General features: G+C 35.0%; 1 protein-coding gene and 1 long non-coding RNA gene across 2 annotated transcripts in view; both read right to left on the bottom strand.

Annotated features, from left to right (window-relative positions):
• DIAPH2 (diaphanous related formin 2) overlaps positions 1 to 14780 on the bottom strand; it is a 796567-nt gene that overhangs the window by 415398 nt on the left and 366389 nt on the right. The window contains exon 21 of the mRNA XM_079124055.1: positions 5620 to 5721. Coding sequence (XP_078980181.1) covers positions 5620 to 5721 — 102 coding nt within the window. The remainder of the gene's footprint in view (positions 1 to 5619; positions 5722 to 14780) is intronic.
• Positions 11742 to 13528, bottom strand: LOC306651469. The gene is made up of 2 exons (XR_013761147.1): positions 12133 to 13528; positions 11742 to 12026 (listed from the first exon to the last, which is right to left on the bottom strand). It is a non-coding gene; the product is annotated as an uncharacterized lncRNA (long non-coding RNA).

Here is a 14780-nt window from a genome sequence, read left to right on the forward strand (position 1 = left end):
TTATGTACATGGCTACCTCAACATCTTTCTGTTAGATTATAGCTTTAGAATGTTTTAATTGAAAAATATGGGTAATTTTGAAGTCAGAAAAACAAAGCATAGATTACTAAAAGAACTAATTATTGCCTTCTTTTTCTCAGAAGATGTGTTAGTTTAATAGATATACACAGTATGGGTCTCCATCCTCAGTGCAAGACAAGTGGGAATTTCCATAGCTCTGAGGTTTGAGAACAGCTGAGCTGCAAACACTCTGAAGAGTCTAAAAGCTCCTGCTGGGGGTTCTAACTGCCAGAGCTTTCAAAGATCTGTGCTTTTCTTCCAGTAAAGGTACAGCACATAATTACAACGATGTACCAAATTCAATTCTGTGGGAGGCAGGTTGGAGGACAAGTCAGTGGGAAGCTATGCAGCCAATCTACCCCCCTAAAGAAGAGGATTATTGATCACAGAAGATGTGGGAACTAGCATATCCCTCTTACCGGGAGGTCTGCCTCTAGACAGTAGAAAGGTCTTTGTGTTTTTGTGTGTGTGAGGTTTTTTGTTGTTGTTTCTCTCTCTCTCTGTCTCTCTCTCTACCTCACTCTCCCCCTCCGCATCTGACTACATGTAATTATAAGCCAACCCAATGATATGACTGCAAAAGAAACAAAAAAGTTGGAAAAAGTTTAGCAGCCCAGCCACTGTCTCAGGTAAGAGTTTTTACAATTTCTGCCAATTGTGAGAATTTTATTGTCTTGTTATTATTATTTTAATCACTCTTGCAGGAAAAAATCTCACTTCTGGTATATGCTTATCCCTACTTGATGAGCTTCTGTTTTTATCATCTAGGAAGTTACATAACAATGGAAACTCTACAGGGCACTGGCCAAGGTTATAGGAATAAAATCAGCAGAGAGTGTTTACTGTTTAAGAAGGCAAGGAAAGAAAAGATTTCAAAAAGGAATTTAAGTTCTTCAATGTTATGAAGTGCCAAATGGATACAAATTAACACTAGACTGAAAAGTTCATTTGATTTTGCATTTATGCCAAAAGATTCATTGAAGATTTGTTAAGTACATACCATGTAAATAAAATTGACATGATTCATCCACCTATAGATCTTACAATTTAATAAGTGTTGCAGACATTCAACCTCACAAATATACAATTAAATAGCATGATAATCTTTAAAAAGGAAAACAAAAACAGGTACTTGGGGCAGTTTAATAGGGAGACCAATCTCAGATAAGTGATGATATCACTGGGAATGCAAAATTTAAGCTAATATTTGAAGAATAAGCAGGAGAGAGGCAGGCAGGGAGTGGGAATAAGATAGGGGAACATGTGAAACAGTCCTGAGACAGGGAAGAGCCCACTGAATTCAACCACCAGTAAACGAAATAAAATGTGACTGAGGCATGATGAGCAAGAGGCCAAGCAGCGAGAGAGAAAGGTAGAAGAGATGTGTAAGTATCAGACCAGGTAGTGCCTTAAAGGCCATGGTAAGGAGGTGACGCTGTAGGTTTACTGCTATAGAACAGTACTGATGTTTTAAGCAGATAAATAATATAATGCAATGCAAATATACTCTAGAATTGCCACCCTGAGCACTACACTGAGACTGATTCCGAGAAAGGCCAAAGTGTAAGTGAGAGAAACCAGCTACAAGTATATTGTAATCATTAAAGCTGGACACAGGGCTGGGGTTGTGGCTCAGTATTAGTGTGCTCACCTAGCACATGTGAGGCACTGGGTTTGATCCTCACCACCACATAAAAATAAAATGAAGGTATTGTGTCCACCTACAAATAAAAAAAAATGTGTTTAAAAAAAAGCTGGGCACAATGACGGACACCAGTAATTCCAGCTACTTGGGAGGATGAGGCAGGAGGATTGCAATTTCAAGGCCAGCCTCCCCAGTTTAGCAAAACTATGTCTCAAAATAAAAAATACTTGGGATGGAGCTCAGTGGTAAAGCACCCCCAGGTTTAATCCCCAGTACTGCATGCATGCACAAACATCAAATAGATGTTGTAATGGTCAAAGAGAATGGCCATGTTGACCGGGACTAAGGCAGTACCAGTATAAATGGTAAGAAGTGAGTAGATCTGATGTACTTCTCAAGTGTGATTAAGAGGTAATTAATGTCCTTTCCTAGATCAATTTCAATTTATTATTTAAGGCAGAATCTTGATTGCTATTGGTTGAAGAGCAAATAAGAGCTAAGGCATTAGTGAGTGAATGGATACTAATCTCTGATAAAACCGAAGTGAAGAAATGGAGAGACGGAAGTAGCTAGAAGAGGGCTGAGGGTCAATGATGGATGTTGTATTCATTCATCTATCTATCTCTTCATTCATTTTTAGACAGCAAGTGACTTATCCCTCCTGCCAACAGAGAAAAGCAGAGAGGAGCCTGACAAATTGAATATGCAATAGAATAACTAGTGAGTGAAGCAGGCAAGAAATACTGATGTCTTAAAGTAGGCATGGGAGAGACAGACACACAGACACACACACACACACCACAGAAGGACACATAGCTGAAAGTGCTGGCTATGAATTCAGACTGTCTGGGTTTGAATTCTGCATCTCTGCACCCTTGGACAATTTACCTAGCCTTTCTTGGTCTCAGTTTTATCCTCTGTAATATGGAGCTAGAAACACTGCCAACTTCAAATGGTTCCTCATGGTACGAAAGATAGTCCAAGTAATAATGCTTAGCACAGAACATGACAAAGTGAGTCTCCATTATATTTTTGTATCTGGCAATGCATCCCTGGTAATGGTTCATTCCCTAGTACCAAAAATAAGTGAAACATTTTAAAAATAATAATACCAATAATATTAGTAATAATAATTGGGCATCTCTTTTTCTGACATTTGACAGAAAATGAGTTAATAAAAGGTATGGGGTTGGGGGTATAGGTCAGTGGTAGAGCACTTGCCTAGCATGTTGCAACACCCTGGGTTCAATCCCTAGCATGCCCCAGAAAAAAAAAAAAAATCATTAAGCCAGGCACTGCTACCCAGGAGGCTGAGCTGAGGGGATCACTTGAGCTCATGAGTTAAGGACCAGCCTAGGCAACACAGAAAGAGCCCATCTCAAGTAAACAATAATAAAACAAAAATATATGGCTGGAGATAATTTTGTAGGTAGAAGAGATATTGGAGGCTCTGAAGCCTAAGTGCTTTTGCTTTTCTCTTGTAATCAAGAGGTTAGGTTGTTTGTGGAAAGTGAAAAAAGAACTAGGAGGAGATGGAAGATTGGAGGATAGTGGTTAAGAAATTAGAGGCAGGTGAGAATGCAAAGGAGTCTGAGTTTTATTCTTTAAATTTGGGAAGACAAAAGGTTTTGATATATGAATTATATGATACACACAGATATTTCCATAAGAATACATTAATAGTGTTGATAGGTGAAGAGAGCAGAGGCAAGGCACCTCTCCAGTTTGGAGTCTCTCTCATTAGTGCAGATGATTGCATGTATTTCTAAAGGTGGCCTCAGCGAAGGCTGTTAATACATGTCTGAGGGTTAAAAGTTATTTGGGTATATTCACACCAAAGTAATTTAACTTTTCTATGATTTATCATGAGTTTTGCTTTTATACCTCAATCACATACTTGACTTTTGTTTGTTTGGCACAAGGGATTGAACTCAGGGGCCCTTGACCACTGAGTCCCATCCACAGCCCTTTTTTGTATTTTATTTAGAGACAGGGTCTCACTGAGTTGCTCGGGGCCTCAGTAAGTTGCTGAATCTCACTTTGAACTCACAATCCTCCTGCCTCAGCCTCCTGAGCTGCTGGGATACAGGCATACACCACCGTGCCCGGCTCACAAACTTGTCTTTAATAATTGTCCTATAATTTAATTCAATAAATTATTTACTTATACAAGATACTGTTCAGAACACTGCAAGGCAATAGTACATGCTGAAAAGGCTAAGGTATATCATCGATTCAAAAATATTTTCCAAACAAAATGCATTTACCTAAACTTTATTCGGCAAATTGTTTGAAACATTTTTAGGTAATTTACATAGTATAAACTGCTTTGTAATGGCCTTGATATTTTCCCCAACAGACATGTAAGTAAGTATGGTGAGAGTAAATAAGAGGACTAGGTGAATCATGTACACACAGTCCCAGAATTATTTACGGTTATGTGCATAAACAAGAAATCTCTTCCATTTTCTATTTTGCCTTTAGTTCAGAAGGTATATTACTTTTTATGTCCCCAAACTTCATTTCCTGAGTGTGGTACCAAGGATATTCCTCTTGAAGGACTTGCTTGGCAAACTAATACATCTTCTAAGATAAACTGCATTCAGAGAAAAAATGGCTTCAGAGAAATTGTGTAGTGTACCTACTGTAAAACTCATAACCATCATGACACAGCGGAATTCTCAGATGGTGTTATAGCCCTGCTTCAATTACAATATGAATCTGAGAAGCTCAGTTTCAAGTGTGGCCTTTGGTCTAGAAAATTTTATTACTTAACATTGTGCTAAAGTGCTGTAAGTTAATAAATAATACTTAGTTGATTCAGTTGACTAATTTTCCCCGACTCAAAAGTAGGAGAAATATGTTCCTCAGGTAACTTTCTATGTTCTATTTGATCCCAAATGTACATGTCTGATTTTCCTTTAATGGATTTGACAGAATACTTTTACATCAGTGGGGAATGACATGTGTTAGAATTAAAGTACTCTAAATATGGGCAGGTAGTTATTGCACATGCTTAAATGGAATATGCAGAGCCTCATCTTTCACACATTGATTTTTAAACAAGATATTGAAATTGCAAAGTTTCTAATATACAACTATTAAAAAAGACTTACAAAATATTTTGGAAGAAGCAGACAGTATTTAACTATCAGCCAATGGCAATTTTTAAATGTTTAATATGTAGACAGAAAATGTTCAGGGAAACTTTCCTATTTTTCTGGAAAACACATGCCAACTATTTGAAAAGCAGAATTGGGGAATACTTAAAATATATTAACTATGTTCTTTAATACATAACGTATCTATTCAACTTCAGAATAACTTAAAATGAAGGGGGAGTAAAGAAAAATAATTCCTTCCAATAATGACAACCATATGAAGTATATTTATAGGATTTTGGTCTCAGCTGAAACAGCACATTTAGAGCTTTCAATCAATTGATGACACACTATAGAAAAATCTGAAAATACCCATACTTTTTCTGACATCATATATACCATGGAAATGTCTCTAATATTTTGCTAGTTATCAAGTTATTATCATTGCTTTGCAGACTATGTTTTTGTGACTATGACAATTCTAACATGAAGATCTGAATGGAAAAAAATAGACAATATAATATTGCATTTTGAATTTCGCATATGGTAATACAACTTAATTTTATAGAGAGGAGCCCACGAGATATTTTAATGTTTTGTGAATATAAAAATTAATTTGGTTATTTTTAATACCATGAAAAATATTTGAGGTAAATAGGATTTTTTTTTTCCTGACAGTCAATATTACATGTAATTATGTAGTTACACAGTCACACACACAAAAAAATCAACAACTGAAATGTCTTCTTTTCACTGTTTCTGACAAGTGTTACCTCCCAGTTGAGTTTATAGGCCTTTCTGCTTAATACATACCACAACTCCAAATTGCTCAGGCTCACAGAGGTCATCATATTCATTCTTAAGCTGTGCTAATTCATTGAGTACCTTCTGCTCAGGAAGATGTTTCACAAGGTTCTAAACAGAAATAAAAGTAAAAAAATTAGTGCTTTAAGATCAGAATTTTTATGCATGCAAAAAAAATTCTAAAAGTGATTAACTAGTAAATTTCTGGTTGTAATTGTTATTGCATGGATATTTGCTCCTTCCCATTCCCTACAAAATGTGAACTAAAAATAAACCAGAATGAAATACATAAAATGTATAAATTTGATTGCTTTCTATGCATTATAGTACATAAATGTCAAATAAAAAGAATATGTAAGAATGAATTGCTTTCCAAAAAATGAGTAATCTTCTGGGCCTTAAATAAAGATCACACTTTTTAAAACTTGATTTCTTGTTATGATTATCTTACCTGGAAATGGAAAACATTATGTAGCATTACCTTATATATAGTAATACTAAAAACCAAAATATTTACTCTAGTATTTGTTTCTCAAAATTTGGAACCACCTTTCATCTTATACACTCACTTGGCCTGCACAAAAATCACCCATTATATACAATATCTATGCTTAAGTACATGAGCATCCTTACTTTTAATGGAGAATCAAGCAAAAGTGATGAAACATAAGGCATGCCCAAGTGTGAGGCCAGTTACGGATTGTGTGTGTCCCTACAAAATTCATATGTTGAAAACCAATCTTCAAGGTGATAGTACTTAGAGGCAGGGACTTTGGGAGGAAATTAGGTCATGAGGATAAAGCCTTCATAAATGGATTTTAGTGACCCTTTAAGAAGAAAACAGCAGGGCATGGTGGCCCATGCCTGTAATCCTAGCAGCTTGGGATCCTGAGGAAGGAGGATTAGGAGGACCTAAGCAACTCAGTGAGACCCTGTCTCTAAATAAAATAGGAATGTGGCTCAGTAGTTAAGCCCCCCTGGGTTCAATCTCAAAAAGAACAACCAAAAAAGAAAAAGAAAAATAAGAGAGAAGCAGGCTGGGGTTATGGGTCATTTGTGGTACACTCGCCTAGCATGCACGAGGCTCTGGGTTCAATCCTCAGCTCCATATTAAAAAAATAAATAAATAAATAAAGGTATATGTTTACCTACAGCTAAAAAATATATTAAAAACAAGAAGAAGAGAGAACAGAAATCTATCTTGTTCTCTTTCCACCATGTAAGGATACAATGACAAGTCAAGAGTCTGCGATCCAGAAGAGGGCCCTTTCTAGAACACAACCATGATGGCAGCCTGAATTTGGACTTCCAAGCTTCCAAAATAATAATAAAAATAATAATGTTGTTGTTGTTTTAAGTCTATAATACTATGTTATAGAAGCCTGAACTAAGCTTAACAGTGCCAAAGAGAATCAACTTTGATAAAGTCATCTCTAGCCAGGTTAGATTTAATTACAATATAGTGTTTTGTTGTTGCTGTTTATTTATTTGTTTGTTGTGTACAGTGCTAGGGATTGAACCCAGGTACTCATTCATGCTATGCAAGTTTTCTGCCACTAATCTACACCCTCAATCCTATAGTACAGTTTTAGTCATTACATTATCTTGCAGTGAAGATTTGTGGGACTTGTATGAGATTTCCAAAAACATATAAAAGGGAAGAATCTCCCTAATCAAACAAAAACAAGCATTTGGCAGAATGGGTTAAATGTGATCCATCTATTGGTATAAAAGTGAGTCACTTTAGATAAAAAGACAAAAAATGGCTAAAACCAAAAGAATAGAAAAAGATATTCATGTAAATAGCAACCCAAAGAGCTGCGTTTCTTATATTTTTGAGACAAAAGACACTTTAATTAAAAGAAAAAAAGAAAATGTAATGAGAGGAAAAGAAGGATATTAAATATGGATAAAAAGGTTAATATATCAAAAATATGATGATTATAAGCCCATGCCTACCTAAGACCCAAGCTCCAAAATTGAAATAAAAATGGACAGATTTGAAGGGAGAATTAAAGCATGCTATAATAATACATGTAGAATTAAATACCCTACTTTCAATAGTGGATAGTTAAACTAGACAACAGATTAATAAGGAGAGAGAAATTACAGTACACTGCAAACCAATTTGAACAAACAGACGTATACAAAACACTTCACCCAACAACAGCAGAATGTATATTCTTCACAAGCTCACATAGATAATTCTCCAGGATAAATCATAGCTCAGGCAGCAAAGCAAGTCCTAACAAATTTTAAAAGATTGAAAATATACAAGAGTATGTTTTGTGATCCCAATGGAAAGAACATAGAAATAACAGAAGGAAGTCAAAATTTCTATGCAGAAATTTATCAACATGTTCATAAACAATAAATGGGGCCAAATAAGTCAGTACAAGAGATATTAGAAAATCCTTTGAGATTACTGGAAACAAATGTACAACATGCAAGCCCTATGAAATGCAGTAAAAGCCATGCTAAGAGGGAAAATTACACTAGTAAATACCTACATCAAGGAAGAAAAATCTTAAGTCAATAAAATAACTGTACATCTTATAGAACTAGAAAAAGAAGAAACCAAATCCAAATCTAATAACAGGAAGAAAATAATAAATATTAGAGATAAACAAAATAGAAAATTTAAACCAAGAGAAAAATCAATGAATTAATTGAAAATCCATTTAAAAAAAAGATGAAGCTTTTAGCTTGTTTGAGAACCATAAGACTCTAATAACTAAAATTAGAACTAGTGTGTCTGTTTTCACCATTTGCAACTATCATAGCACGGAAGTTCTAACCAGAGCACATAGACATAGGAAAAAAATGAAAACCAAAAAAATTGCCAAGGAATAATAAAATTATTTCTATTCAGATAACGTGATCTTATAGGTACAAAACATAAAACATGCAGAAAAATGTTACAGAGCTAATTAATTAATTTCACAAAATTGTAGGACACATAATAAACATGCAACATTCATTTCTATTCCATTTACAAGAACATCAAAGTAGTACCCACAAGCCGGGCAAAGGCACATGCCTATAATCCCAGTGACTCAGGAGGTTAAGGCAGGAGGATTACAAGTTTGAAGTTCGTCTCAACAACTTAGCAAGGCCCTAAGCAATTTGGCAAGATCCTATCTCAAAATAAAAATAGAAAAAGGGCTGGGGATATAGCTCAGTGGTAAAGCAACGAAGGGTTCAATCCCCAGTACTCCCCAAAAATACTACCCACAAAAAATAGTACTTCATACTCACCAGAATGGCTATTATCAAAAACAAAAACAAAAAAGGAAAACAGTACACATTGGTGAGAATCGGGAAAAACGAATCTTCATATACTACTGAAGGGAATATAAAATGGTATAGTCACCATGAAATATCATGACCCTGCACTTCTACCCTTCATGTGATTATTACGTGTTAAGAGGTACCCAAATTAAACATTATTCCTGGGTGTGTCTGTGAGGGTATTTCTGGATGAGATTAGCATTTGAATTGGTGGATTCAGCAAAATAGATTGTCCTCTCTAATTTGCTTGAGTACCATCCAATCTGTGGAGGACCTAAATAGAACTAAAAGGAAGGAGAAACAGTCCTGTTTTCTATATGCTAAAACACAAATTTTTTCTTGTTCTTGGACTGGGATTTAAACTACCAGCTCCCTTTCTTCTCAGGTCTCCAGACTCAGGACTTGGACCAGAATTACACTTACTAATGGCAGATCATGGGATTTTTCAGCCTTTCAGGGAAGATCTAATCCCTCATAACAAGTCCCTTTAAACACATATACTATTGCAATATACAATTCCTCAAAATGAGTCACTTTATACATATATTGTTTGCTTCCATTTCTCTGGACAACTCTGACAAATACACTTAGGTATGTACACAAAAGAACTGAAAACTGACAATGCACATAAACCTCCACAGTACCATTATTCATTACTCAAAAGATGCAAAGAACCCACCTGTCTTACCAACAGATACACAGATGGAAGGTGGTATATACATACAATGGAATTTATCCCATCATAAAGGAATAAAGACTTGATGCATACTACATGAATAAACCTTGAAGGCATTTTGCTTGGTGAAACAGACACAAAAGGACAGATATACTTTGATTCCATTATATTAGGATTCTAGAATAGACAAAGTTTTAAAGATTAAAAAAAAAAAAAAAAAAGAATAGAGGTCATCAGGAGCCAGGGAGGAAATTGTGGGGAAGTACTGTTTACCCAGATATATAGTTTCTGTTTGGGATGATGGAAAACTTCTGGAAACAGTGGTGATGGCTGCAAAACAATGTAACACACTTAACGCCACTTAATTATATGCTTAAATGGGTAAAATAGTAAATATATAATTTTCAACAATAAAAACAAATAGGGTAGGTATCATATAGCATTAAGTTCCATGGAAAACAAATGTATCATACCCCCTTAAAAGTGTGTTTTCTCTTCTCCTCATTTATTTTTTCTCTCCTTCCACTCAAATGGCTTACCATTAAGCTCTGGGCCTATAATGGTATATCTAACTAATGGTATTATCTAACTAATGGGACTCAAATTTTAAAATATTGTGCCCTTTGACTTAATAGAGATACAAATATGGATAGAACAACAATATGGGTGTGTGTGTGTGTGTGTGTGTGTGTGTGTGTGTGTGTGTTAGGACATACATTGTTTAGCTTCATTAATATTATTTTTCTCAAATAGAATGAAAAGGTAAATAATTACTAAGGCATTATTTTCATTTTACTAGAATGTGTTTGATGCATGAAAATTATTCAATTTTTAAGTTTTTGTTAGTGAGTTTTTTTGTAAAATGTTATTAAAAAACAAAGACTTTGGTAACTTGAATAATTTTTACTACAGTGAAACTAAATTATAAAGATTAAGAACATTATTATAATTATGAAATAATTCAATTCTGTATACTAAAAACTTTTCATTTCAACTTTAAGGTTTAACTGTGCAAATAAGCATTACAGAATGAATCGAGCCTAAAATAGAATTTTAGCTCAGAATGTGAAATTTTTTTGTTGTTATTTTATTTCACTTCTTGCTATAGATAACCTGTTAACTCATCTTCTGAATGCAGGCTCTGCAGTGGGAGGTGACATGTCTTTTCTTCTCTGTTCAGTTATATGAAAAATTTAACACATTCAGTGGGCTTGGATATATTCTGACTCTGCATAATAGTTTATGAGAAAGATATAGGCTTATAGAACTTCTAGAGCTTAGTAGGTCTATTTGAAAATAATGATTAGAATCAAACTCACTCTCTCAAATTTATGGCAGATGAAGATTACTATACAGTACGTATTGCTTCAATGAGTCAACTTCTGTATTGTTCCATGTTGCAAGTGGTCATAATAGCCAAAGCTTAATGATACCTGATTTTTTTACATTACTTTGTAGATAAAATTTTAGTGTAAAACTTGATTATAATGTTTTCATGCCTATAAATCGCTGAATAGAAGAGAAAGAAAGATAAGAAGACACAGAGGCGAGAGAGAGATAGCAATATTCATTTGCCTCTACTCTCCTTCACCCATTCATCAAAAGCATATCAAGAGAAGAAAATGGAAAAAATGTAGGAGTATAAGGCACAGCATGAGACTGATGTGTACAATCCTAGGAGTCAGCCTGAAGTTTATTTGTGTGGTGAACTAAGGGTCCTCCTGGGAGAAAAATCTAAAGGAAGGGAAGCCAGTGGCAAGCAGACCAGCCGAGTCCAACAAGAAGGCCTACAATTTGCAAAGCACTGAGGTGATTCTGAGCGCAGCATGTTTGTTTTCTAAATGTGTCTCCAGATCCAGCCTACTTCCTCCCAAAATTGTCAAACTACTCAGTGCTGTGGACAGGAGATCTGTGTGAAAAGCATAGCTTTGGTACCAATTTAATCAAATACAGTAAAAAAGGAGAGGGGCTGAGCTGTAGATCAATGGTAGATTGTTTGCCTAGTTGGTATAAGACCTGGGCTTCATCCCCAGCACAGAAAAAAAGAGAGAGAGAGAGAGAAGAAGAAAGATATGTTTCCATACTTTCCCAAAAAACACCCTATACTCTTGTCACTTAGAAGGTTTCACAGTATGCCACCAGCTGTGCTCTGTAAGAAATTCTCCCCTCTGCCCCGCACAGTTGTCCCTAGGGGAGGGGTTCAAAACAGGAAACCAGGAGAATCACCTGAAGCTGCTACATGGAAGCTGACAAAATGCATTTGCAGAATGTGCAAGCTATTCCCTGAGGTCCCTACAAACATCTAGTGTAGGTGCTTTTGAAAAGAGTTAGGGTCCTACAATAGCAGTTAGGAGCAAGAACAAGAAAACTGCAGGCAAACTGATGTGGATCAGGCGAGTGTTGTAAAATTCATATTGTCTGAGGACTCTATTTTAAATAATGAAAATACCTTTTGAGGCTGGGAGATAGCTCAGTCAATAGAGTGCTTGCCTTGTAAGCACAAGGCCCTGGGTTCAAACCCCAGCCCCCCCCCCCCCCAAAAAAAAAGAAAATACCTTTTGAATTTAGTGTTTAATTGACATTACAACTACTTCTGTTCTCCAAATAAATTGCAAAGGTGAGTTGATAGTTCAGATACCCTGTATACCTGCTATAAGTGAAAAGCTATTCATAGTAGAAGCTAGACATTATAAATTTTTAAATATGACATCCTGACAAACTGCAAGTTAGTAGGAAAATACCCTGTTAAATTTCAAGGACAAGCCCTTCCAATTCTCCCTTTTCCTGCTCACTTGCCAAGCATCTTTCCACCCCCCCCCCCCCCCCAAAACTTCAGAATTTGTGTTTAAAAGATCAGTTCTGGGTCAGTCTGAAAGTTTCATCCTAGAAAATGTCAATGAGCTGAAGTTCACAAAGAAAACAACAAAGGAGAAAGCAGTAACTATGTCACCATAAGAACAGATTTTTCTTCATCTTTTATGCATAACAAATTCACTTTCTGATGACTGTCAGGGTTATCTGAAGGAATTTCTCCTAACAGACCACAGGCTTTTAACTACTTTTTACATTTCTACAATTACTCTATAATGCTTCCAAAACTTTATTTCCTTTAAATGTTAATTGCACACTTAAAGGTTAGTTAAGTAAAAGTATTGAACCATAATGCCCTTTCCTTCTTGCCAAAACATAACCTTTCTCTTTTGTCTTATATCTCATTAAGTCATTTTAGTAGTAGGATAGTTTAGTAGGATAGTCTGATTAAGTCTATCGTTCTCAACCTAAATGGAATGGAACCAATATTTCTTTTTTAAAAAACATACTAGAATGGTATTTTAGATAGACCAGTATTGTCTTAACGTATATTGACAAATATTTTTTTAATCTAGGTAACAAATGTTTCCCCCAAAGTCTTGTCTGAATCTATATATTTAAACACACTCCTCTTCCATTTAGATTGGTCAGAAAACTCAATTCCTTAACTATTATAATTTATGATGTCATGTTTTCCAATAATTTCTTATAATCTATGGCTAAACATGAGTGTGTGTACATGTGTATTTGATGTTATTAATCTCCATTCATGTTTTCTTTTGAATTAAATATCAAACACTTTGATGTCAGAACATGGTTCTACACTGATTTTGTGTTTCATCCATTCATTCAATCAACATATACTGATTGTCTACTATGTGACTGTCACCACACTGGCCACTTGAAATTCTGCCCTTAGTAAGTTTACGGGTCCAAAAAGGTCTTGTATGCTCCTGTTTACACTGTGAAAACACAATCAACATACCAGAGACAGTACTATGTGTTCCATCACTCTAAATGATATTGCCCCTCAAGTGGTGATGGTAAGATTCTCCAATTTGATCCAACATTCCAAATATTTCTATAACTCAAAGTCTAAGAGTCAACGTATTAAATGTATTAAAATGCTGAATAACTGGCTTAAAGCATCCAGGGGAGGTTTTTCTATTCCTCTCCATGGAACCACTACTTCAAAAAAATCATTACTTGATAATGCCCCAGTTAGGACAAGTTTTCTTAAATGATTTGAAATTCTGAGACTAAACATTCATATTATACTAAAGGCCCCTACTCTCTCAGGATCAGTATCTCTCAGTGTCAATGAGACTAAATGAATACCTCCAGCACTGACCACCCTTAACCATCTTCAAGTTCCATGTTTCTAAATGGCATTCCCACCCAGATGTTCCATCATCAACTCAAATGAAACAAATCTAAAGGAGGACTGTTTCTCACTCTGATACCCCATTCCCACCCCTTACAGCTTCTCCTAATGACCCCATTCTGCCTACAGAACTGACCTCCTCTCCATCTTCTAAGTTTCTAAACCAGCAATCACTTGTCTGGCACAAATTCTGATAATTCTTCCCAGCAAAACCTCTTTAAGGTTCAAATATTTCTTTACACTCCACAGTCAAAATCTGGACTAAGGAAATCACATAGCATCTAAACATTTCTTAATTTAAGTTCAACTGAATTCTTCAAAGTGTTCTAGCTCTATAATAAGTGTATTAATGGAGATCACAGATACATAACTTCTATAATTGTAAAAGGAAAAAAAATTTTAACTATGTTCTACATAAAAATTCAACTCTTGCTAATGTCATGATCCCATTGGCAGCAGAAACATGTTGCTTTCCAAAATAACTTAAGCAATTTTCAATTAATCAAAAGTTAAGTATAGAGACTATTCCTTTCACGCTTATTTTCTTTTTATTTTGTTTGTCACAGTTTGTACTCTAAAATAAAAATTATAAACCATATTAAATTTAAAAGGTGATTTTAAGCATTGAATAAAGAACATAGAATGATTATGATGACTGAAAAAACAAAGGAGGTAAGGACAATCATGTCTAAATAAAATATGTTCTTCCTATGTATAATGCAGATGGTATCCATATTATTAATATTCTTTTACAAATTATATACATTTCGTTTACTTTAAATTATCATATTTCAAATAAAACAATGTATATTTTCATTATAAGAGGCCAAATTGATAATCTCAGATACATAATAGAACAGATTTTTAATAGACAGAATAGACTGACAGGTGTACAATATCCATTTTAGGCAGAACTCTGCTTTCTGTAGCTACTACCTTATCATGGACAGAACAAACTGCCACAAAACAAAATGCAAGGATCCATTACCATAAAGAATTAAATTTTCT

This window comes from Sciurus vulgaris (genome assembly GCF_902686455.1).
Source record: "Sciurus vulgaris genome assembly, chromosome: X".
NCBI classification, from domain to species: Eukaryota; Metazoa; Chordata; class Mammalia; order Rodentia; family Sciuridae; genus Sciurus; species Sciurus vulgaris.